The 25,944-nt window shown below is 40.0% G+C and overlaps 1 protein-coding gene across 4 annotated transcripts in view; it reads left to right on the forward strand.

Moving 5' to 3' along the window:
• Positions 1 to 1,544: 1,544 nt before the first annotated feature.
• COX10 (cytochrome c oxidase assembly factor heme A:farnesyltransferase COX10) overlaps positions 1,545 to 25,944 on the forward strand; it is a 155,937-nt gene continuing 131,537 nt past the window's right edge. The window contains exons 1-6 of one of the 4 annotated variants that reach the window (XM_048817581.2): positions 1,574 to 1,663; positions 2,232 to 2,345; positions 3,501 to 3,583; positions 4,952 to 5,076; positions 6,802 to 7,126; positions 20,124 to 20,248. In XM_048817581.2, coding sequence (XP_048673538.2) covers positions 4,993 to 5,076; positions 6,802 to 7,126; positions 20,124 to 20,248 — 534 coding nt within the window. In that variant the 5' untranslated portion in view covers positions 1,574 to 1,663; positions 2,232 to 2,345; positions 3,501 to 3,583; positions 4,952 to 4,992. Of the gene's footprint in view, positions 1,664 to 2,231; positions 2,346 to 3,500; positions 3,584 to 4,951; positions 5,077 to 6,801; positions 7,127 to 20,123; positions 20,249 to 25,944 lie in introns of all 4 variants that reach the window. The other 3 variants (XM_048817580.2, XM_048817582.2, XM_048817578.2) reach the window with 3 other exon arrangements.

A 25,944-nucleotide genomic window follows, 5' to 3' on the forward strand; every position in this document is an offset into this window, starting at 1 on the left:
GAACCCATCACACAAACCACCACCCCAGCAAACTATATAATGCACTAAAGTAATTCTTGCCTTCAGCAGTGATAGGTGGATACAAAGCCAAAGCTTGCTGGAAAGGTGACCTGGTACTCATTTTGTATGAACTGTTAGACAATTCTCTCATAAATAGATATATATATTGAACCAATGTGTACAAAATGGAGTCCAATATTCTATGTATAATGGATCCCCTGAAAAACACTGGGGTTTGGAGCCGCTTGACTTTTGCTAGGATGCACAGTATGGGGTGCAGCCAAGGATATAGAGATCTGCACTTTAGTTGTGTATGGTATCTGTTCATCAGTTGTCTCTTTTTCAGGAGCAGGGGAGCTGGGAACATCTGCGCTGGCTGTTCAAAGGAACTCAGCAAGTGCAGGAAGGCAAGAATGAAATGCATTTATCATTAATGTTATATAAAATGATGTATTATCATCCCATCTATTCTCTTAACAAATATGCTAGTGTTCAGCAGTTACATCCATTTCACTTATAGACATCAGGTCAAAACTGAACATAGTAGCAGCAATCCTGGATATTTGGTTGGGTTTTTATTATGTTACACACGTGTATGTGTGTGTCTTATAAAACATATTTTATTTGTTACCATACCCATGTTTATAATAATTACTATATTTAATTTTCTGTTGCCTTCGGCCTTTCAGCTATACTGCTTTCCAAGTCTCCCTTTCCCCATGAAGATTTTATTAACCATCATTATTGCGGAAGTGCCTAGGGACCCACCAAAAACTGGGCCCCACTGTGCTAAGCACTGTACAAACACAGAGTAGTAGACAGTCCCTATGTTTTGGATAACTTTTCTCCACATCCTTGCATTTTCCCAAGTTGAGTCTCCTTTTATCTGCCCCACATGCTTCTCATCGCTGTCGTTCCCTTTTTGTATGATTTCACTATATTCACTGCCATTTAGACAGGTCTCCTATTTTACGACCAACTTCAAATGTAACTAAGACACGAATCTTTTTCTATTCTCCCCCCACTGGCAGATGAGGAAGAGAACTCTCTAGTCTACATGAGAACATTGTGCTGGTATAACTAAAGGCATATCTTTAAACTCTTATTTAAACTGCTGTAAAAAGGCTGTGTGAACACACTTACTTGGTTTTAAACCAAGCTTATTTCAGTGTTAGTGAGGAATTGGTATTAACTAAACTGAAAAAGATACTCTTCAACTGAAGGGGATTTGTTTGAACTAAACTGATTTAAAAACAGGTTCAAATTAAATCGGAGCGAATTTCTCATGTGAATTATGTGTCTGGACGTAATCGCCCACGCCAGAGTGCCCCTGCCCTGACGGACAGGATGCCAGCGCCCACTCGGCCAGCATCCCCATTTCCCGACCTTGGGTACCAAGTGCCCATCCCTGTCCTTGCCGGGGCGCCCCGCCATCCCACACGGGTCAGGCTACCTGCGGCCCAGCCGCTCCACACCGGCCTGCAGCCGTCCCCTCACCTAGTGACCCGTATCCCCCGCCCCGGAAGGGCTGACCCGGAAGCAGTTTGGCGGTCGAACCGGTCAAGATGGCGGCGCCCAGGCGGTGAAGGGAGAAGGAAGCGGGAGGAGCCGCGGCGGGCTATGAGCGCGGCCTGGCGCTGCGGCCCACCCCGGGCTCTCACAGGTACCGACCGGGGGCAGCACCGCTACCCTGCGCCGTTCCGCACTCTTCACCCAGGGCGGGGGCTGCGGGCGGGCCAGGGAGCGAGCCGGGAGAGGTTTGCGGGGGGTGTGGAAGGGTCGCCGGAGCCCTGCGCCCACGGGGGGCTCGCAGCTGCCCGACCTTTTGTCAGGGGGGCGACGGCTGCCCCCGTCTGAGGAGACAACTCCCCCACCCTCATTGCCGGGGTCCGAGGGACCCATCACCCCTCAAGCGTCTCCCTTTTCCCCCTACGGTGCATGTCCCTGGGGCTGCGTTTGGGAGCCCTGGGACGGGAGGATGCCCCGGCCAGGGAAGTAGCTTGAGGGCAGTGGATTAGAGCAGTTTCTGGGAGGGGTTGGGCCTGGAGCCGGGTGTGTGTGTGTGTCTTATTGGTGCTGTCTGTACTGGGTGCAAGGACTTTCTCTAGTTCTCCTACAGCAGGACTCGGAACTTCCCACCCTTAATGAACGTCTGTCCCCGTTGAACAGGGGGGTCTGGGCCATGAATTCCTGTAGAGTCTGATCTTTCGCTAAATAAATACAATTCTCAGAGTGGCAGAGAAAATCTTCTAGATGTGATCGGAGATGGATTCCTTTGGCTGAGTCTGCAGACAGACAACTCCTCCTCTGATCCCATTGCTGCCTTTAGCTGCAGCCTGACATTAGTAAGTTTCACTGCTGCTATTAGCAAATCTGTAAGCAACAGCAGGATTGTCAAGAATCCTGTCACTTTCATATTGACCTGAAAAGACATTGTGTTCACTTTTTCTAAATCCTTCCTGGAGATCTGCTTTTACATTTACAGGAAATATTGGGCTGATTGAGGACAGTTGGGCAAAGTTGATTTGTTTGTTTTTAAAAAACCAAAACAATAATGAAACCCTGAATAACATCATATGCTTATTACACAGTAACTACTTGTATGTTTTATCCTTTTCCCCTTCTGTTTATCATTTTGTCTTTTACATCTTGATCCTGCAAATACATATGTGTTTAATTTTATGCAGGTGAGTCCCATTGAGACTGCTCACCTGTGTAAAGTTATTCAGTTAAGTAAGTGTTTGCAGGATCAGGGTTTTGGATTATAAATATTTTGGGACCGGGATTCTGTCTATATAGGACAAGTACACTGGGATGTCAGTCCTGACTGAGGATTTTGAGTATTACTGCAGTACAAATAATAGCGAATACATAAACAGAGACTTCTTTCTCTGAGAACAGTGTTTGCCTATAGATTGCGCTGTAGATCAGGGTTCTCAAACTTTATTGCACTGCAACGCCCTTCTGACAACAAAAGTTACTACATGACCCCAGAAGAGGGGACCAAAGTCTGAGCCTGCCCAAGCTCAACTGCCCCAGGTGGGGGTCCAAAGCTAAAGCCTGAGCCCCACCATCCTGGGCGAGGAGGCCAAAGCTGAAGGCCAAGGGCTTCAGTCCCAGGCAGGGAGCCTTTAACCTGAGCCTTGCTGCCCAGGGCTGAAGCCCTCAGGTTTCAGTTTCGGCCCTGGGTGGTGGGGCTTGAGCTTCTGCTCTGGCCCTGGGCCCCAGCAAGTCTAAGACAGCCCTGGTGACCCCACTAAAATGGGGTCCCAACCCACTTTGGGGTCCTGACCCAGTTTGAGAACTGCTGCTATAGATTAACTCTACCACCTCAATCTCCTAAAATAACTATAGCTTATTTAGTGATATACATGTAGTTTTATTAAAAAGATTCTGAGGCTAGGTCTACACTCTTCTCTCTCTCTCTCTCTCTCCCCCCGCCCATCCCCTCTCCCCCGCCTCTCGGTGTTCTGGGGATTGATGCACCGGGGTTAATTTAGCGGGTCTAGTGAAAGCCTGCCAAATCGACTGCAGATCGCTCTCCAGTCGACACCGCTATTCTACCCCAAACGAGAAGAGTAAGGTAAGTCGACAGGAGAGTGTCTCCCATCGACCCAGTGTAGTGTGGACCCCATGGTAAGTCGACCTAAGCTACGTCGACTCCAGCTACATTATTCACATAGCTGGAGTAGCGTAGCTTAGGTCGACTTACCGTGGTAGTGTAGACATAGTCTGAGGCAAAAGGAAAAAAAAATTCTTGCCAATATTAGTGGGGGTACAATGGACAGTTTTAGCAACACATTATACAGAAACATTATTTAGCAAGTAGTTGTACTCTTATTATGGATTATGGCCTTGATGTTGATTCCTTCACTCAGAAATTATTGATATGGCAAAGATATTCACTAATGAGGCATAGTCTGGAAAAGGTGTGAATTTAGTTAAAACAAACAAGGCTTTGTCAACTGAATTGCCATGTGCAGTGGTTAAAGTAGTGGTGCAACAGAACATTCTTGATGAAAATTCAAATAAAGTACACCTATCTCCATCCCTTTCTCTTTCTTGCTCTCATGCAGTGACATGCTGTTGTGGTGTTTGGCTTAAAAATTGCAAATAAGTATTTAAATCCTCCAACTATCAGTCTTTCTCCCTGGCCAGAAGAACAAACAAGCTATTTCTGACATTTTTGAATAACACTTATATAACATTTTTTTTTTTTTTGCCATGAAAACCTAGAAACTACTTACTTGAGTGTTCCTTTAAGAAAGCATCCTCATTATGTATAGAAAGTCAATGGGAAGTAATAAAAATGATTATGTAATTCTTTTCTCAGTAACTTGCACAACAATATGATGAATTCCTGTTAACGAAATCATGAGGTGGTATATTCCCCAGAACCTACAATTCTAGTAATTGGTCCATAGACTTGTTGTGTGTAGTTTTGGATATGTAAAACACACACACCAGATTCATAAACATTGTTAAAACTGAATTCTCCCTTTTATGGTGGTTTTAGATGACACACTTGACTAGCTCGGGTTTTTAAGATCAGTTGTAAAGATATGCACTAGGGCTGGCATAAAATTCCTGTTAATGTGACTGTTTAACTCCAGTGCTATTTTTATGTGAAGTACTTGCTCTAAGCAAATGTTCTAGCTTGTTGCTTATGTGTGTCTCGGTAAATACATTTATAGCATATGGAGGTGGGAATAGGGGAAAAGTTATAAGACTAACTCGGTGAGGGGCTGGAAAGTAAAATACTCAGCTCCTCTATCTAGTCTGCAAGCTTAGTGTAGGCTCCCTCGCCATTTCTACAAGCTCAGTAGGACCTGTGCGTAGCCCTCCTAAAGAATGCTGTGTGGTGCTGAGGACAGTAAGCATTGCAAATGGGTTTGTTTCTAATCCTTACTGTGAAGAAACGATATCCAAACATTCTCTGTTTTCTGTGTAGTTTTATTTGTCTGGCACCTTCCGAAACCAGCAGTACGGCAAATGCCATGCAAGTTTATGCATTGTTGTGGAGTAGCCAATAAAAGATGGATTACATTTCAACACCTTAACTTCCTCAAACGAATGGTAAGTCAAGAGAGTGTCTTATTCCACGTTGACTATTTTTCTGTTTTGCCTTATGCTACGTAGGAAATTAAAATGTTTACCAATTACAAGTGGTATATGGCACTCGTTTTCTGGAGTAGTGTGTTTCTTTTTAAAAGATTTATTCTGAAACTTAAACGTATTGATTTAATTCTGCCAAAGTTTTTGAGGGCAAAGTATAAAGTCAGGCTTGTTTCTTAAATGTTTATATTTGGAATAGAGTGAATGTGCAAAAGGAAAAGCAGAATTTTTAATTTATGTCCTAATTCATTGAGAGAAGTCTTGAATAGATTAAAGTAATAGGTTATTTTTTTCTGTAGTATGTAAATAGGCACTGCATTAGCTGTTCATATCACAAAGCTTTAACTGTCACTGACAGCTCAAGGAAATCCCTCTCCTCTTCACAGAACAGATGCATAATGGATAGTAGTGGTGCAAAATTCTCCTCACTGTCCCTTTTCATGTGCTGCAACCCTGACTTGCAAAGACCATCTCTAGTGCTTGGATGATAGTTCAGTTTTTATGTCTATTATGTGGTGTGTCTGCTGTGATTGCCATGAAAGGACCAGATACTTCCAATGTTGGTGGTATTTTTGGACATCTGTCTAATAGGGACCAGAGTGAGATCATAACTCATTCCACATGTGGGTCACCAAACTGTCAGACTTTTTATTGCTAGTGACTTGGCCTGCATTCAGGTTAGTCATTCAGAGGTGAAAAGCTCCCTACCAACCCCAGAAAGCCCCTTTAGTAATCTCTATTACTCAGTTGTACAAGTATTGCACCACAGATTGTTGAAACCTACACCTTGTTTGTATATTTGGCTTGGTATATTTGAAATAGAACATTTTAGACAAGAAAGTTGGGGGGTTGGAAAAACTAAGTGTTTTTTTTGTTTACGTGACACTTTCTAGAGGAGCTGTAAATACAGCAAAAAACACAATAGAAAACTTAATTGCAGCTCAGCCTCTTTGTTGTCAGTTGGAAAAATGAAGCATCATGTGCAATAACACCCTTCTAGTCTTTGTCTTTCTATACTTTTCCTTTCAAATATTCTCTAAAATTGGCAGGTTTAAGTAAACTAAACTGAAATTAGGAATTGATGATGGAAAACTAAATTGAGGGAGATAATTTCTAGTGGGTAAGGGATTATCTTTTAGAGATCTTTCTCTGACTATTGAACCAGTTGACTGTATCTTACAAAGACCATAGGACACCTACCACTTCTAAGAATTGGAGATTAATTGCACATCAGATTATATATACACGTGTCCATACGATACGTGTCCTCAATGTGCTTTAAAGTGGAGCAAATGTTTGTAGAACAAACAACAGTACCCAACAGATTAGAACAAGAAGTAGTAAAGAATATTTCCAGTTGAAACTGCAAGGGAAAATTTATTTAGGCCTGAAGTAATTCCCTGAATTTAAACTAATGTTGTTTGTGCAGCAATGAATTGGAAGCTGCTTTTGTTGTATATTGTGCAATTGCAGACACCCTTCTGTGAATGAAGTGAGCGCTTGAACTGCAGGCTAACTGAGCAATATCAGCACCATGAAATTATCTTCTTTAATCATAAAAGAAATATAGCAGTAAAATGTAATAGTACTATTTATTTCTATTGTCATTAGCAAGCTATTGATAGGAAAAGCTTTTTAACTCTCCTGTTAAAAATATCTCAGATTAGTCTATATTTTTCTATTTAGTATGTAACACAGTACAACAAAGACCTCAGTCAGCAAGCAAAACCAAAGTCAGATCCAGTTGCACCTCCTTTCCTTCAGAAAAAACATTTGGGTCAAGAAAAAACAGTTATACGTGAGATCAGACCAGTTTCACCTCTCCACCCACCTTTGTCTGAGACTTCGAACAGAAATGAGTTCAAAGAAGTGAATTCAGCTGCAGTTGTAGAAGACTTGGCAACAGCTGTAGGAGCAGAATCCAAAGAAGAAAAACAATGGAAAGAAATGAAGCTACAAGTGGATGATTTACCAGGAATTTTGGCACGTTTGTCCAAAATCAAACTTACAGGTACTATTGGTAACTTTTCAGTATCATGCAGGTTCTCTGATTCAGGGTTCTCAGTCTTGTTAATAGTGTGGTCCACATTTTAAACAGAGGTTGGTCTCATGGACACCTTCCTTCCCAATCGTTATCCCACAGATCACTGCAATGTACCTATGTCATTTTTAGTTCCTTTTTAATCAAATTTTGCTGCTTGAAATAAGGAGCCAGCACCATGTGATGAACTAGCTGTCCATAGACCACAAGCAAATGTTCTGTGGACTACTAGCAGTTCTCAGACCACAGCTTGAGATACAGTTGGAACAGAAATTCTCAAACTACGGTCTACAAACTGCTAGTAGTCCATTGAGCACTTGCTTGTGGTCTATGGACAGCAAGTTTAACTTAAACTTAAATCTATCACCAGAAGAAGGCAAAATAAATTATAGTGATGGTATCTTTTTGTAATCAATATTTTCTGTATGAGCTATTTCAGTTTTTTATCTCATACTGATATGAACCATTCTGTATTTTAGGGGAAACACTTGTTAGGCTATGGTGGAATTTTACAATGGTTGTATTAAATATTTAAAAGAAAGCCCTATCTCTTCACGTCTTATCAGTGTTATGCTATCTGGTCTCCTTGTCTTTTAAGTTTAGCAGTGGTTCTTGTCAATCTCATGTTAAAAGCATTGAGGTAGTAATGTGGATACATTCCATAACTTATCTGGCAAAAGTTTTTAAGTGACATCAACTTAGTTTCCTAAAATAAAATGTTATTTCAAAAGTCAGTGAAACTCTACTCTTCGTTCTCCAAACCAGCAAAGGAAACAGCTTGTTAAATATCTGTTATCGTTATGTATCATTTTTGTTATCTTGGACACATTTGAGTAGCAATATTTTATTATTCTAATAGTAATGTATAGCATTTATAAAACACTTTTCAAACGTAGATCAAAGTGCTTTATCCCCTGTTTTATACAGGAGGAAACAAATGTTCAGAGTGAAGCGATTTGGCTAATGCCTCACAAGGATCTAAGAGTTCTCTACAAATATTAAATGACTACACAGCCTATTTGTAGCCCTCAGTTATGCTGCCCCTTTCACTACAGTGGTTGCTTTATTTTCTTGCTGCTCATTAGTAGTAATAGTTTGAGCTTCTATAATGCCTTCCGTGCATGGATCTTTAAACTCTGTAAGGATAGCTAAGTTTCCTGCTATCTCTTCAGTGAGATTATTTTAAGTGGCATCTCTTGAGAAGCTTGGGGCCCTACACTAGTAATTGAAATTGAAGGCAGTTAAAACTCTGAAATAGATCCAGAAACAAATATCAGGATATTAAAATGGCAAGACTAAATGACATCATATAAAAATAAATAAATAAAGGGGTGAAGTAGAGTGTTATGATCTATGCAGAGACCTAGTGTGACTGGTGCTTTCATGTATTTTCTAAACTGAAGAGAGCTGGGTCAAGGCTGTTGATCAGGCTGTTCTTTGATTCTTGAGAATGTAAATTATTCCAGGTCTGTTTTCATGTTACAGATGACATAGTGCCTCTGTGGAACTAATCTATGAAGTTCTGATTAGTTTACTATCTTGCATACTTTTTTTGCAAAGTTTCTATTTCTACTTTTTGGAGTATAAAATAACAAACAAATTTTGCATTATACTAAAAGGGACCTTCCCCATGCCTGATTTTCCCTACTGCTGAAGTAAAGAGTGTTTGTATTAAGAACTGCAAATCACCTTTGAAAGGAAATGAGTTTAGCTATTATTCTACCCTCCTGTTTCATGTGAACTTTAGCCTTGATGCCACTGTCATTAGGAACTATGCCTTCACAATGGTAAAAGATTTATATTTCTATATATATATAGTTTTTGCCATGAAAAATGATCGGGGAGGGAGCTTTTAATTATTTGTAGTGTAATCCACTTTTTTGATTTAGATTTCCTCTTTCCTTTTGTTGCTCATTCTCTGTTGGCTGATGTCTGAACAGCTGCATTTTACCATCCTGGCACTCTGCAAAGCTAATGCATCCATCTCCTGCTTTTTCTGAGCTACAAAAGAAAGTTGCAGATGGCATTGTTTTTAGTTTTGTCCCCCAATTCATAAGTAACTGAAAGGAGAAAAAGACATGAAGGCGGGGTAATAAGAGAAAACCCATATAATGTGTAACACAAGCGCAGCACTACGTTTTAAGCTGAATCTCATCTTTTTAAATTTTACCTCAAGGTTATATTTAATGAATAGTAACTCCGTGATTACAGATGGAAATTAACATGCATAGTAGTTACAAACATATTAGGCAAGAACATGAACAAACATTCAATTTTTAATTTTCATTTTTAGTGGTGTTCCCTCCCCTTCTCCGCCACCCCAATTAAAGGTACAGTGTGAGATGCACTATTAGCTCACTATTGTGTTACACGGGAACAAGTTCTAATTGTGAAAGTGGCTGGTGTACTGGCAAAAGGATGCCTAAACTCATTGTTCTTTTGGTGGGGAAGACAGGCCAAATGTTTATAATGAAATTTAACAAATACCTGCAAAATGGATATGTAAATAACAGTGATATGTGAAATTCGCCAGTAATTCTCCAATCTAGATTGTAAGATGCTTGGGGCTTAGACTGTGTTCTTGACTGCAGATCTGTACTATGCCTAGCAGAATGAGGCCTTGATTCTTGACAGGTCCTTCATGGAGCTACCACAATACACATAATACAGTCTCCTTTAGAGTCTTAAAGACAGGCACGTCAATACCCACATACTTCAAACTAATTTGCCTTCCTCATATGCTTTAAGCCTAGTATAGGTCTGATCTGCAGCTAAAATTTTCATCGGTCTCTTTACAAACATATCAGTGCATATGTCTGAGAAGTACTCTCCTGGGCAGAGTCACACACTGAGCTGATTATTGAGGTAGCTTTCAAAATGCGTTCTAGGCACTGTAGAAAGTTATCTGTCATGTCTTAAAGACTTAGTCTAGTCTAGTCTGCAAAATGCACCTACTCTGATGTCCATCTTGCTCACCCTGTCTCTTTCTTAAACGAATGTCTGAAATAGAATTTTGTAAAACTTATTTGGCACTTCAGAACTTTGTTGCACTGGGTTGGTCCTTTGCATGTTGGGCATTGGACTGGGAATTGGGAGACCTTGGTTCTGTCCCTGGCTCTGTAAGTAGGCTAAAATTTTGCTCACAAGTACACTAATGGAAAAGTCCATTTGCTTCAATGGAGTTTGTTTTTATGAAGTTCCAGTTGTATCTGAGAGCAGAATTTGGTCTTAACTGCATTAAGGCAAGAATTTAGGAGCTTTATCAAAGATAAATCAGTTGGCAATGTTTAGATTTTGTTGATCCTACATATATTTTGTGTAATGTCTGTCAGAAAATAGTTCTCATCTCTGTGATTCTTAAAACACTTACCATTGTCTTATCAAAGACACACAGCATAATAACCGTATCTTTTTAGCAAATTATTTTTCTGCTACAAGGAAGAGAAACAAATAAACTGCTACTTTAGTTTATCCCCCCTCCCCCGCAAGTGTTTTACAAATGTTCAGTTATAAAATGTAGTATTAACCTAATCTGCTCTAGTTCGTAATATTGTATTTTAATTTCTGCATTAAATGATAACATTTGGTTCAAATTACTGTTCCAAAATAGCCAAGCTCCTAAGGCATGTTTTTTCTTTTAATGTGCAAGTTGTAATTTGCAATAAAACCTACTTATGCCTACTCCAAATAAATCTAGGATTACAAAGAAAACACACTGGTCAGTCCTGCAGCATTAATGTTACTGTTACCTTTAGCATTCCAATGAATGAAGTGTGAGAATTTAGGGGGGGGGAATTTCTTCTGATAGATAAGCTGTAAAGAAAACTAGTTTTCCTTAGGGCTATATTAATATTTGTAGTAAGACAAGCAGATTGTTCCCCAAATTAAAGTAGAAATCCATTCTTTTTACCTTTTCTCCTCCTCCTCTCCTCTTCCCCCCCAATAGTGTCTGGTGCTAAATCTGCAAGTCTATATGTTTACAAAATTCCATATTATTTGGTGACCAAAACAAAAATAGAAAATTGATTGGTTAGCTGAATTGTTTTGGACCTTTTATTTTTATTATATATATATATATAATATTGTTTCAACTATTTTTTGGTGGAAGGTGAGCATAAAGTGGCACTAAGAATGTAGCACTATAAATACAGATATCAAGGTTTATAGAGAGAGATCACATTAAAATGAAATTGAAGAACAATGTAAAAATAATATAGGATTAGAGTTCCCTTGAGTATATTCTTATGTCTGAAACACCATAATAGGTCTCCTTCTTATCTTTCATTTCCTATGAGTGCACAGTTTGTTTCTTATTTAATCTGAAATTGTCTGTAAACAAATGCACTCTTCCGATTTCTAGTAAAGCTAGGTATATTTGTAAGACATAAAAACATGTCTACTTTGATATCCTATTGTAAGTTTCAATTGAGAATTACTCTTGAAAGACTCTTGCCAAGTCTAACCAATAAATCTTGAAAGGATCAGTTTCACCCATTATGTAGTGAAGTGTAGTTAATTTTGCCCCTAAAGCACTAAGCTAACAGGGGTCAAAAAACAAACATATAGAGTCAATGACCTCATGCCCTTGCCTGAAGTGATCTCTATGAAATGTACATCTTTTCAAGGAGGAAAATGAAGAGGAGATTATAAAATTCACTTTTGCCTTCATAACAAAAGGAAAATAAACTTCCCACTCTGATGGGAAGATAGCACTATTTGCTGTAACATGCTGCATTTGAAACTCTGTTCATGGGGCAGACAGCAAGAACTTTTCTTTGTGAGTTCAGAACACTGGACAAACATCTAAAAATATCCATTTCAGCTGGATAAATGAGGGAATGTACTATAGCCTTTTTTAATGAGATCCTGATAAGTCACAGTGAAATGACTGACTGAAATTAATCTGGAGAAATCAATGGAGACTTTAATTAGCACTCTGGCTGTACTGTATTAGAATTTCTTTGAGGTCAGTGTAATGGCAATGTTACATAGACTGTTTGCCAATCTGCTCCACCTTTCTCCTTCTGTAAATGAGTTGGTGTTGTGCTATAATAAATGAATGTAAAGTGTTCTCTGTGATAAGTTTTAATTAAATTCTTGTCTGGAAGTGAAAGTGTGATTTATAATACCAAAAAAAGAATGTAATCACTCTTAGAAATGCAAACGCCACTGTTTCACCATCCCTTTCTGACTGATTAAGTTAATAAACAATTGAAAAACAATGAATTTCATTGAGATTCATATTTCCTGGTACTATATACAGAGAGACAGGGCAGAATTTTCAAACCCAGGTGCCTTACTTTAGGATCCTAAATAAGTGACCTTATTTTCAGAGGGACTGAGTGTCTGTAGTTCCTGCTAGCAACCAGCTTTGAAAATTTTGGCCATAATCTGTGGGTCAGTAGTGCCAAATGTGTACTCTTTTAACTATCCTATATCAGATTGTAAGTGTTGTTTAGTGCAGGAGTTCTCATGTAGTCTCTCTCTTAAGAAGTGGTCCACAACTATGACTATCTCATGGTCACATCCCTTCCCCATCATGAAACCTATTTATGATCCCAACCCCATGGCAGCATTGACAGTTGGTGAATTTGTACATGCACGTAATAGTAAAATTGAATTAGTTTCTTTTCTCTAAAATGAATCCCAAGGGTCGTCTGACTCCTGTGTTTGTTTTTGATGGCTTATCTTTTCCTGCTAGTGGCTATGGGCTTCTCTTCTCAAAGATTGTAGTGACTTCTAGTGTAATGGCCAGCATTGTTGCCCCTTTTTGCAGCTCTGTCTGTAGGCATTCATTCTCTTCACCATATGAGCCTCAAGTTCAGAGGCTCTGGTAGACCATAGTTGAGACCTGGAAGGAAGGGCTCCTGGGTTCTGCTCCTGGCTCTGCCTCTTCTTTGCTGTGTAACTTTATGTAAACTGCTTAACGTTTCTGGGCCAAATTCAGCTTGGGGAGCCACAGAGGGTTCCTAGGCGAGCCATCAGTGTTTGGGAAAATTGTAATGGATATGTCTGTTGGTTTTTTATCTAATTCAGAGACTGTTTAAACTAGGCTTAAAAATCACCTGCATCTTATCTATGGGTCTGCATCTTATGCTGTTGGGGCTGCTCTCTGCCCTCTCTTCCAGCAGGGGACTTTCAGCCCAGAGTCTTCCTATTGGGGGAAGCATTCATCAGGCACTCTCTAGGCTGAAAGTCCCCTGAAGGCCAAAGAGAAGCTCCCAGTGCCAGCAGCACCAGCAGATAGGGGAAGCGGCCGAGGGAGAGAAGTCCATCTTATTTTGATAATGGAATGATTTTGCTGAGTGCTCAGCCTACATGTTGCAAACATTTGGCTGTTTTGAATTTTCATGTTTTAGGATTGCTGCAGAAAGTCCACAGCCACGATGTGTATTTGTGTTCAAGTGTTGGTAAATGAAAATATGAGACTAGGGTAACTACAGAGACATTTAGAACCCAAACACCTGGAATTCGTAAACAAGAGCAGTGTTTTTATTCCTTCAGAGACCAGAAGAATTAAAGCAGCAGTAGCTCCCCCCCCCCCAAAAAAAAAGCCTGAAGAAGCAACTGTACCTCAAGAAGCATCTAATGCAATAGCCATGTGAATTGCAAAATGCAAACAAGCACAGGTTGATGAGAGTCTTCTACTTCTAGCAGAAATAGATGTGTAGAATTACAACAGGGGAACAAGCAGTCATGGCACTGAAAACCATTCCTTTGTTAATTAATATCATCTGTCAACTCAATTATGACCTTGCAGAAAACATCCAAGTTAAAAGGAGGCAGTATTTTGCATTGCAGCTTGATGAATCCAGACATACCCAACATAGTTCAGCTTTTGTGTTACATGAGTTTTGTCAAAGCAGGCACAATAGTTTGAAGAACTTTTAACAGGCCCACTCATGTCACTAAAATCTTAGGGTTTTTCCAAACATGGCAAAAATCCATATTTTTAAATTACAGTTTTAAAAACCTGGATTACGTCAGAATGTATAATTAAACAAACTGTATGTAGTTGAATGAAGTCACAAAATAGTCCAGACTCTCGTGTCCTGAACTCTTAATCCAATGTCCTGAGCTGGTGCTTTTTTTAAAAAAAAAAAAAAAAAAAGTTTATGGGGGGAGGAATGTATTTGGTCATGGGGAGCTATCAACTTTTAAAATACTTGTAAGAGAGCCATAGTACTCAGGATACTTCAGGGCTGTGGTTTCCAAACTTCTATCTTCTCTCTGTGTAGATACTTACAGGCCATGATCAAGTTGCCTCTTAGGGTTTGTCTACACTCCAATGTAAGCCTAAGGGTTGGTGTTTCTAAGCTTGCACTTGAGCATCCATGATGGAATATTGAACCTAAGTGTAGAAGTTCTGGACCCAGATCTCACACCTGTGCTCATATGTCCATACTACACTATGCTGACCTGAGTCAAACCAGCCTATCTCATGCGTCTTAACACCTTCCCCATCTATAGCTGCTTTAGTCCTTTGTTCATGGTGCACTGTGGGGAAAACTGGACTGTCCATCCTGCAGCACTTTAGTCTCAGCCTGCCAATACATCCCGCCTTTTGGGTCTGCACGCTCCTGGCAACTAGACCCAGCAATATGGAAGAGTAACCATTGGAAGAACTTGTCCGGCTTCCACTTTCACTCTCGTGTCAAGAAAGAGCAAGACCATCCATGAGATGCTGGTGAACACTTTGGTGGCATTTTCTGACCTACTAAAGACCCTTGTTGGAGAAGGAGGACACCACAGTCTTGGAAGACTCAACCTGGCTGATACTGCTCGTGACTCTCTGTATAGCAGCTGATGCCCCGTATGTAGACTGGTGTTTCTAGAGCAAGGCCATGAACAACAGACAGGGAGGGACCATATTGTCATGCGGACTTGGGATGGCCAACAGTGGCTCCAGAACTTTCCCATGAAGAAAGCAATGTTTCTGACACTCAGTGAGCACCTTTCCCCAATCCTCCAGTGTCCTAACACGTGTATGAGGTTGGCCACGGCCGTCCGCAAGTGCGTTGCTATTACCATCTTGAAGCTGGCCACTCCTAACTATGTCAGGTCCGTTGCTAACCACTTTGGTGTTGGCAAATCAACTGTGGAGGCTGTGGTAGCAGAGGTTTCTGAATCAATCCATCCTCCTTTTGAAAACCTCCAGTGAAGGAGCTTCCACAATCTCCCTTGGCAGTGTCTTTATTCTTTGAAATATACATATTATAAGCAGTGATTGGTAATAAACTTAATGAAATAAAAGCCTTTATTTGTTAACATGGCTGTATTACAAAAAAAAAAAAAATTGACAAAGAGGCTAGCTACCAATAAAACATCAAAACCGGTAATAAAATAAAGTGTATAACACAAACATTGAACGCCTCAAAACAGTGAAACCATTGCAAACAAATAACTCTCCTACTACAGTGTGTCCCATGGTCTCCTGTTCTCCTTTCCCTTTGTACTATGTTTAGGATGCACTTCTCCACTCCCGTGCAGCAGTGCTGATTGCAGGGGGTATATTTGCCCTGTCCCACTACAGTTCAGGCCTGGTTACGTGAACCACCCAATCATGGTATTGTCCAGTGCATTCCTGGTCAGTAGGATGAGGTACCATGGTGGGGACTTAGGGTGTGGTGTGGGTGGAGCAGGAGCCTGAAAGTTGTGGGCATTAGCTCAAGCAGCTTCTCAAAGAGGTCTTTCTGCTGTGCTCTCTTTCTTCCTCCCTAAAGTGAAGTTCCAGCTCCAGAGACTTAGCTGCAGTTTTCTCCTTGTGTACTCCATTCTGGCTGTGCCTTTCCACTTGTTGTGCATCCTTTTCCCTTTGCTTCTGTAATTGCTTGTTGGCTCTGTCATGGACATGCTTCCTTTTTCACTGCTCAGTTTGAAATCCCAGGCTCCTGCTTTACTGTGGCTAGACTACAACAAGGGCCTGAAAACAGATGTCAAACTGAACATTATTGTCTCAGTACTTTGAAAAGTTTCAGTTTATCATCAGAAGAAAGTGCCTTTGAAATCTCAAGGCCAGAAAATGATACTTTGTAAAACTCAGCTTCCAAATATTCTCAGAGCCCAGGCTTAAGTTCCCAGATGCTCTGTGGACAGAACTGAGAGTTAAGCAGAATGTGAAGCCTACACTCACAATGGTAAGGTGAAATTTACAAATGCCATATGTTTAAAAATTGAATGCCATTTTAGCATTGTGGGGTGGGGGGTGCCATAGCTTACTGGTTTATGGTTTCTCAGTCCTTTCAGGCAAGGTGCTGGTGTGCATGCCCCTATTATCGGATACATGCTGCTATCTGTGACTTGTAATAAAAGTTGCACTGGGTCATAAACCAGAAATTGTGTATCAATAACAGACATGGAGCTAAAACTTACCAGGTTCCAGGACTACTTCTGCCTCTTCTGTTTCCGTTGCCAGTTCCACGGCAGGCTGCTCCTCTGAGAGGGGATGTCATCAAACAGTTCATCGAGAATGGGCCCAGGACATGTTTCAGCTTTTCTGGCAGCAAAGCCTCCTTGGGGACATGCATGAGCATCAGAATTGCTTTGCTAGTCTGATCTGGCTAATTGTTAATTGTTGGCTAATTGTTGGCTCAGTGCTTGGTGCAGTTTCAAGCACCTGTTTGAAGTCTCTCATAGAGGAGGTGGGATGATGGGGAGTTCCCAGGCTTGCAGGTCTCATCCCTGGCTTTCCGGTAGTCACCCCTGAGATGCGTAATCTGCTCTCTGCACTGGTCTGTTTAATCGCCAGTGCTGCCAGCCTGTCTGCTGTTTCTTAGTACACGTGGTCATTTTTGGTGCTCTTAGTGATGTCGAACATCTTGTTTGCCTTGCTCCAGAGATTTACCAGAATCTGATTGTGCTCCCATGACCAGGTAGCAGCGTGCTTGGCAAAGACCTTCTTCTTGTCATTGGCCATAGCTAACACAGGAGATGGTTCACTCTGTTTGCAGTTCAGTGGTCAGAATAAAATGGAAGGGTTAAACACTGAGCAGCTGTACTTGAACCATGGGGGTGGGGTTGCTTCCATTTCCTGGGAGCTGATTGACTTGGGGCAGAAAAGCCAAGGAACACTGTCCGATGGGGTTGTGGGATAGCATTGGCAGGCTCTTTGGACATGACTCTGGGGACCCTGGCCTGAGCTGTGTCCACGTTGCAAAGTGAGGCTGTTTTTCGGACTTGGGTTCGAATCCACCCCCCTCTCAAGCCCTAAGGCCCAGGTCCCGAGAGCTTACGGGCCTGAGTAAGACAGATTTGCGTGTAGACAAAATGGGGGTTTGGGGTCGAGCCTGAGTCTGAGCCCAGGCTTGCATTGCAGTATAGACCTATCCTTAACCTTCTCTTTGCTAAACTAGATATGTTGTAATTCTTAAGTCGCTCACTGTATGGCAGGTTCTCTAGACCTTAAATCTTTCATAAAGCCTTTCCCTCTAACTTTTCAATGTTCTTTTAAAAATGTGGATACCTAATCTGGATACAATATTCTAGCAGTGGTCTCACAATCGTTTTATTCTGAGGTAATATCTCACTGCTGCCACTGGACATTCCCTTGTTTTTGCATCCAACAATCACTTTAGCTCTTTTAGCAGCAGCCTGGCAGGGGGAGTTCATGTTCTTTTGGCTCTCTACTGTGACTCCTGAACCCTTTGCAAGTGTGTCTTTTGCCAGCAAGTCTCTTCCCTGGCATTGAATTTCCCCTTCATAGCGAGAAACATTACTTCGTAGATAATCCAGATATTTGTGGTCAATGTAGGTTTTTAGTGTGCCGTTTGACTTCGCTACAGAGCATATTATTTGTGTAGTCAGAAAACTGCTGAGATAACAGTTCTTACAAGATCTACAATTTATGATAATTTTTTCTTCCCCTCTTATAAATTTATTAAGTTCAGATAACAAGGTTCAAGGCCATAAACAAGCTGTTCAATAATTGTGTTGGCTGATTTGTTGCAAGAAGAGAGAGTCTTCTCTTTAGTACTACTTTTCTCTTAAAGAAAGCTAGGTTTGTGTCATGCATTCTTTGGATGATTTTAATACTTAGATATGGGTTTCTTAGCTGTAGAGCAGTGAATGCAATATTCTGACAAGTTTCCATTTCTGGAATTCAAATTCCTGATCTGGAATCTATTTGCCACATAAATCCACTCACATTCTAAACCTTTGGATTTAACTGCTGACTACTGCACCTTCCCCTGCCCCAAATTGGGTAGATCAGATAAATTAACAAGATGTGTCAAACATACAGCAAAGATGCACACAGAGTTTAGTGACTAGTTTCACCAGTCTTGGCACACTTGATTTTCTTATGCTTCCTTGAGAGGTTCAGGGCTTCTGCCTTGAAGTATTTTTTGTGATAGCATCATATCAGAGCTCTACTTTTCATTGCTTATGAGGTTACCAGCCATGTTTTCTGCATGTTGTGACAATCTTCACTCAGTGGCATGAGAGCTACTGGAACCTACGGCCCATACATATACTTTGGGAGGTGGTTTGTCTAGTGACTAAGGCACTTGACGGAGAGTAAGGAGACATGAGCTCTATTCCCAGTACTGCCACTAACCTGCTGTATGAACTTGGATTAATCAATTAAATTCTCTGTGACTGTTTTTCTTTCCACCTTCCTTTTTCTTACCTATTTCGATTGTGAAGCATGAATTTTCTCAGCATCTATTTGTAGGACAGTGAGGCCATGTTCTTGGTTAGAGCCAGGGTGAATAAAAATGATGTAAAAAAAGATTTTGTATTTAAATATAGTAATAAAGTATATTGAAAAACAAATTAAATTAATTTTTTAAAACTGGACCTATATAAAATTGAATTTGAAATTGACCACCTATGCTGAGGCCTAACATCTGTTAAAATCATTTAAATTAAATACAAAAAATATTTAGTACATATTTGCTGCCAAGTTTCAAGGAAAGTCAAACCACTGAACTGATGTAAGTCTCTGGCTAAGCATCTGGAAGCAGAGTTTGTTGAAGGGCTAAATCAGCTTTTGACAGCAATAACTTCTTCTGTAGGTGCGGAGAGAATATTATCTTCATTTCAGCTTGTTCAGTTAGTTCAGTTAAATAGCTTGTTCATCCAAAGTTAAGTTGTGAGCTGAAGAAGCAGAAAAGCTTGTTTTCCTTTTCTAATCTCTGAATAAAACCTACACGTGGAGAGTTTGAGATCTACTAGTTCTAAAATTCTGAAAAGCATAGTGACCAGAAATAATCAGGGCAGTTTCCTGACTGCAGCTAACACGTCCTTTAATAAATCAGTTGGTTTTAAATGAAAAATTTGTTTTGATAAACTTTTTTCCTTGTGTTTCCAGAACATGTAAGGTAATTTTATTTAATAACAATAACTAATACAACTGTTTTTCTGTGTTTTATCTGAATTTCCATCCAAACAGAGCTTGACACTACTCACAAATAAAAAAATAATCTACTAAATAATATTTTATAGGGGGCCAGGGCATCTATTGCATCATTATTTATTTTCTAACATCATAAAAAATATAAAAGTTAAGAATCTGAATAAATGTAAATTTAGCAATCTAATGCTTAAATGTGTATAGATATGGCGTATCCTATTGGTTAACAAAAAGAATGACCACATTTAGTGCAAAGGCTATATTTAGTTGCAAATCAACATGTCATATTGGTTGCCAACCAATGAGTCTCAACCTTTCTTTATACAAATAAAATACAAATGCAAAACACAGTTAAAATGAATTATTTTAAATCAAGGCTTACTGATTTAAAGCATGGTTAAACTTGGTGATTTGAATTGCTTTGACTTCAATAAGTCCACCCTACTTGGAGCCTGTAAGCATTACTGTGATGCAAATAATTAATGTCAGAAGTAGACTTGTGGAGTTCTTACAGTGTTCTGTAAAATGGATCTGTAATGGTTACGTACATACAGGAGAAATGACTTATTGTTGGAGCCGTGGTAGTAAAACATACTGTGTGTTTTTGTGTTGCAGCTCTGGTTGTGAGTACCGCATCTGCTGGGTTTGCTATGGCTCCGGTCCCTTTTGATCTAACTTGTTTCCTGCTTACCTCCATTGGAACTGGACTTGCTTCTTGTGCAGCCAACTCCATCAATCAGGTGAGCCCATCATCTTTTAGCTTGTACTGTAAAGTGATGTTGTCTTAGCTCCAGAAGTATTTTTCCATGGACTTTAGGTGAATATGGTGATATGAGGGGAGCTGTGTATTCGGTATGAGTTATGGACACCTAGAAGTTGCACTACAGAACTGTGTATATGTTTATGTACCGATAATCAAAAATGTAGATCCCAAAAGTAGTTGGCATACTCAAAAATGAGCTGACAACATTTCCAAACCTCAAGACAGTATTGTTCGTTTTGGTAGTATAAAAAGTGTACCACTGAATGATGTGCGGTGGAATTGCATAGTGGTTGGAGTATGGGAATTGGGACTTCTGGGCTATATCCTTAATTCTGCCATTGTCTTACTGTGTGAGCTGTATCAAATCATTTAAGCCCCAATCCTGCTTCTACTGAAGTCAGTGGGAGTTTTGCTATTTTTTTCAGTGGACTCAGGATTGGGTAACCTATGGAATCTGTTTGTTTTGAGATCTTCAGATGAAAGCTCTTACACAGTACATAAGAACTCTTATTAAAACCATACTTTTATACAAAGTACTTTTCTCTCTTACAATGTACATAACTTGTACAAAATAAGTATAGAGCTGAATAGGAAAGTTGTCTCTTAAACAAGCTTAAGTGCCTGAAACTTCCTCTGTGTTGATGCAATGCAGTTTTGAAGATGTCCCACCAGCCTTCCTTTCTTCTTCTTCTTTTATATCCCATACTTTTGTAGCTTTGCCTATATTCAGAATTCAGTTTGTACCCTAACAGAAACAGCTGAAATGGATTGACAGCAGGTTTAGTTTCCATTTTGAACTGAATGCTGTAGGACTAAAAAGAGAATTGAAATTTTGTTTGAAGGCTGTTTGTTAATCTGCCTTTTTTAAGATTCCGGTAAATGTTTTAGAAAATGGTTCTGTATGCACCAGGGGTTGATTTCACAGCTTTCAGTTTATAGACATTCCTTATTAATGTTTTTTCTCAAAACTAGCCTTTTTAGAAGGTATTTGCAAACACTTGGAATAGCTGAGGATGGTAAGAATGCGATAGTATACTTTGGAGTCCAAAGCTCTGAGGGCAGCTACTTTTATTCAGGAAAGCAAAGGAATAAAAGTTTATTACAAAGTCAGGGAAATAGCTGTAATTCAGGACATTGTACAACAGTGGATCATTTTTTTACTATAGTTTTTCCCCCCCTCTTGTTGAATCTCAGAAGGTTTGTGTGGAGAAGATTTGGTAATGTGGCGAGCTAATGGTATTCTGTGTATGGGATGGCGGGAAGTCAAACCTATGCATGAGACTGAGATTTAACATCTATGTTCTGTAAAGGCCCATTCGGCTGCTAGCATCATGGATTGTTGGTTCAGATTGCAGCAGATGGGCGAGGACTGTTGAGAGAGTTGAGACTGGAGACGGTAGCATTGAGACCAAATTTGTCAGAGGAAGGACCGTGGCGGCTTCTGAGAAGGAAGCCTGAACCAAGATGTGTAATAAAACTTTACAGTGATTGAGAGGCTAAAGAGGGCACCTCTAGATGCCTGCCAGCAAGTTCATAAGTTCTGACGGGTGTTTCTCTGGGGCAGAATTTACAGTGGGCCAAATATGATGATACTTGAGGCCATCTAAAAATTGTGGTCTCCATGACATTCCAGCTTCCTCACTGTATTATTGGTGGTGCAGGTAGTGATGCCGATAGGTAAGGTTGCCTGACACTTTGTAATATAAGATCCTTTTTAAACTGTTTGTAACTTTGTCAGGCTTTAACCATTTGGTCTGACATTTTTCATGCTGGGCATCTGCCTCAGGCTAACTTTTTAGTATCCGCTCAAATGAGCCAGCTGTTTCTCATAATGAAGTTTGGGGAAAATGTGTTGTTTTGTCCAAGTTGAATTGTTGCACTCATTGAGAAGCTCTGGTGCCTCCATCCTTTGGAGCAGGGACTTGAAATTTGGTGGGGGAGGGGGTGATGCGTATCTGGGATGTGCCTTTTGCCATCCTATGAAAATCTGTCCACATCTGGCAACGCTATGAGCCTCTGAAAAGCTAAGATCACACATGCTCAGTAGAGACAAAGAACTGTGGGGAGGCAGGTGAACAGGAGAGGCACTGTGTCAATGACAGGCTGGAGGTGCAGAAGGGGGTCAGGCTTGAGTGCGGACAAGGACACGGGGGTATGTAATCACTAGGGCACATTCCCCTGAGAACTCGGAACAGACTCCAGGTTTCCTGAGTCTCAGCATTCGTCTGGTATCAGTGAATAGCTGTGAAATCCACTGGCAAAGTGAGTGTCTTATCCCTCTTTAATGCTGATTCACATAGAGGATGACAACCTATGACTGTTATCGGTTATTCTGTTCAAGTGGCACAAGTCTGTGTGGTGGATCTAAAGGTTCTGACCCTGATGATGACTATGGGGGAGTCAATATGGTTCCACATGATGAAATTTCTGTGTCTTCAGGTTGCTCTTTTTGGAAAATACACATACAAACATACTTGAAAAAGTATGTAAAGGAAGCAAACTGTGTTTTGTGCCCCCATTTTCTTCTAGATTGTGATAACTGATTTTAAATACTGTATGGCTCTGCTTTGTTTTCCAGATTTCACTGGGGAGAGAATCTACTAGTGGGAATGTTCTGACTAAAGACTTGTAGTGATGTTGCTGCAGTTAAATTTCTGATCTTAGCTTATTTTCATTTTAGATCTATGATTAACATTTTGAATATTGTTTGATCCTGATGTCAGTGGTAAGATCTGGAAGTTCTGTAGAATCTGTCCCATCCCAGGTGCCGTTTCTGTGTCATTAATACCCTGTCCATGCATCAGTCACATTACCTGACACGGAGCAGTGGGACAGTTCTTTAGTGTCTCTCTTTTTCTTCTCGTGGTGCTTCTGGCCTCTTTTTTTGGGGTGGGGGTGGGTATATTTTCTGTCATTCCTGGTGCAGAGAATGGACCTGCTCTGGGGATGAATCAGGGTTACATAGTGGAGACTGTTGGTTGTACGACCTCAGACTTATTTGTAACAGAAGTTGGAAGGTGTATAGTGAATGAGGCAGGGGAGGAAGAGGAAGGATAGTACTGTGGTTAAGGCAGTTGAATACTGCCTTGGAGAGCTGGATTTTATCCCTGCCTCTGCCAGATTTCTTTTATGATGCTGGGCAAGCCACTTAAACCAAACTTTTCAGAGGAGGTCACTAATCATGTTCCTCATTTCTGGGTACCTGACTTGAGACTGTGCTATCTGATTTGCAGAAGCTCTGAGCCCATTTGGAAATTTATAATTCTATCTTCATAGGAGGTTTTCAATAGTGTGCAGTAAATAAGGCCGGCTTTAAAAATCATGAGTGTTTTTTTTTTTTAAAGTAATAAATTTTGAGTTTTTTATTTTCTTTCTTGATTTGAACCTTTAGGGGTCACATTTTCAAACTTCCCAGCAACCATGTGAGGGCTAGAAACCTTTTTTTAATAATGAAAACTGAGATTCTCAAGTAATCACTTGACTCGAGTAGCTGGGACTTTAAGAAAAACACCAAATACTGCATGAGGTGTCAACACTGCAATTTCCATTATTTATAGACCTAGCTGAAGAAAGGTATGTACTTATAAATTAGTTTTCCATCACAAGGGGTAAACTGTAACTGAATTTTCTGGTGTAAGTAAAAATAATCAAATGTCTTCTATGACAATTCTGTTAAATTGATTGTGCCTTTTAGGTACAATAGAAGAAGCAGAGTATAAAATGTTTCACAGTCCTGGAAAAATAGTATTAAAAATGTTATGGAGTTCAAAATATTTTGGAAAATATCGCTAAATTATCTTTGAGGTTGGGATAACGTTGGGGAAAATGTGCAATGAGTGATCTAGAAAGTCATCCTAAAAAGTGTGTGATTTATTTGTATAAAATGTCTAGAGAAATATTTTGGAATGTTTTCTGTTAGGCACAAGTTTTATAGAAACAGTCTATCAAAGAATTGTGGAAAATGTTATCAGGAGAGTTGCTGGTCCAGGTAAATACTGGGAAAATTTGTATAGTTCTGTAGAATGTGCAGTGGTCTGAAGAACTGAGCATGGTGCCATGGACTATAAAATAGCAAACTGCTGCAGAAAGGTGCAGAACACTTAGTGTCTCTCTTGTCCCTTACCAGTTGTTCTGTCTCTGCATCACTTTTCAATATCACAGTACTTCAGAGTTGTATGTCTCACCTAATCTAGCATTTTAGTGGCATTCTAACCCAGTGGTCCTCGTTCTCTTCCACATCATACAACACTGCACTATATCTTTCACCCCTTTGGTAGTGTACTACAACATGTCACTGCTTTTCACTCCCACCTGTTCAAACTGCTTTCCTCCACTCTGTTTGTTTGAGTGCCCCCTCTCTTTTCCGGTACTGGAATAATTTAGAATTCTTGTCTTCAGGTGCTCTCCATGGATCACTTCAGAATGAAAGAACACCATGTTGTGCAATGTTTTTAATCATAATAATAGAAAAAAAATCTTAACCTAACTACCCAGGAACAGAGCGTGACATTTCATTTCTAGTTTAAAGACAGAGCTTGTGATATGTAAGCCAACCATGGAAGCCTGAAAAACTCAGCATGAGCCAGTCTTATTGCTTGCAGTTACAATACACAAAATAAGTGGTATTTAGAAATCGGTCTCTTAAACACTGCATATTCAATTTAAATAAAACAAACACAATGATTTCTAATATATCACTTTCTATAATGCTTTTACATATTCAGAATGCTTTATCAAACATTAATCTTCACCCATGTTTGTGCTGTGCGTAGATGTTCTCCTGCCTGTTACAGTTGGGGGAACTGAAATACTGAGGGAGGCAGTGACTTCCCTGAGGCTACATAATGTCCAGTTAAGTGTCCACAGAATTCTACATGCTGATGTGAACACCGAAGGTGTTTTCTCAAAACATCATTCTATAGAAACAAACAGAACAAAACAAAAGGCGGGGAGGAGTGCCTGGGAATTAGCAGAATGTTGGCGTATTGTCAGCCTAGTCAGGACTGAAATGTTCATTTATTTGTTCCCATATTTTACTAACTTTATCACACTGTCACTTTTTTCTTTGTTGTTTTTAATTTAGCTGAATATCCCACTTTTTGCTTTGTAGGCCTTTTTCTCTGATCTTGTGAAAGCTGAAAGCCAGATTTTTAGTAATGGAGTCTCTCAGATTTATTTTATGTAGAAAAATTGTCATTTGTGAGGCTTCTGAGATGTTAGTCTGATTTATGGCGGAGCAGATAAAACATGAAGAGATGTTTACAACACAATACAAGGCATGAAAATGTTAAAAGAATCACATGCACATTTTATAAGTCAAGTACATTCTTCTAAAACCGTAGCATGGTTTAAAAGTAGGAAAGAGGGTTGTAAAGATGAAAGCAGGATGTTTTAAAACCGTTTGAATTTAGTAACTGAAGGATAAAATGCTGTGCGTGGATTTTACTGATAGTACCTTGAAAAGGAAACAGGTGGAATTGAATATCTCAGCTAAAGTTATAAAGCAATTAGAAATAAAGCAAATTCTTTAACGCAGGGGAAAAGAACAAATCTAAGAGCAGTTAGCATTGCTATCCTTTCAGGGTTATGATCTGATGGGCACTGGTATTTAGTAGCTGCAATGTTTGTGTTTTTTGACAGCTGGCTACTATAAAAGACTTGCTAATTTTTGTT

Source organism: Caretta caretta, chromosome 14 (assembly GCF_965140235.1).
Source record: "Caretta caretta isolate rCarCar2 chromosome 14, rCarCar1.hap1, whole genome shotgun sequence".
NCBI classification, from domain to species: Eukaryota; Metazoa; Chordata; order Testudines; family Cheloniidae; genus Caretta; species Caretta caretta.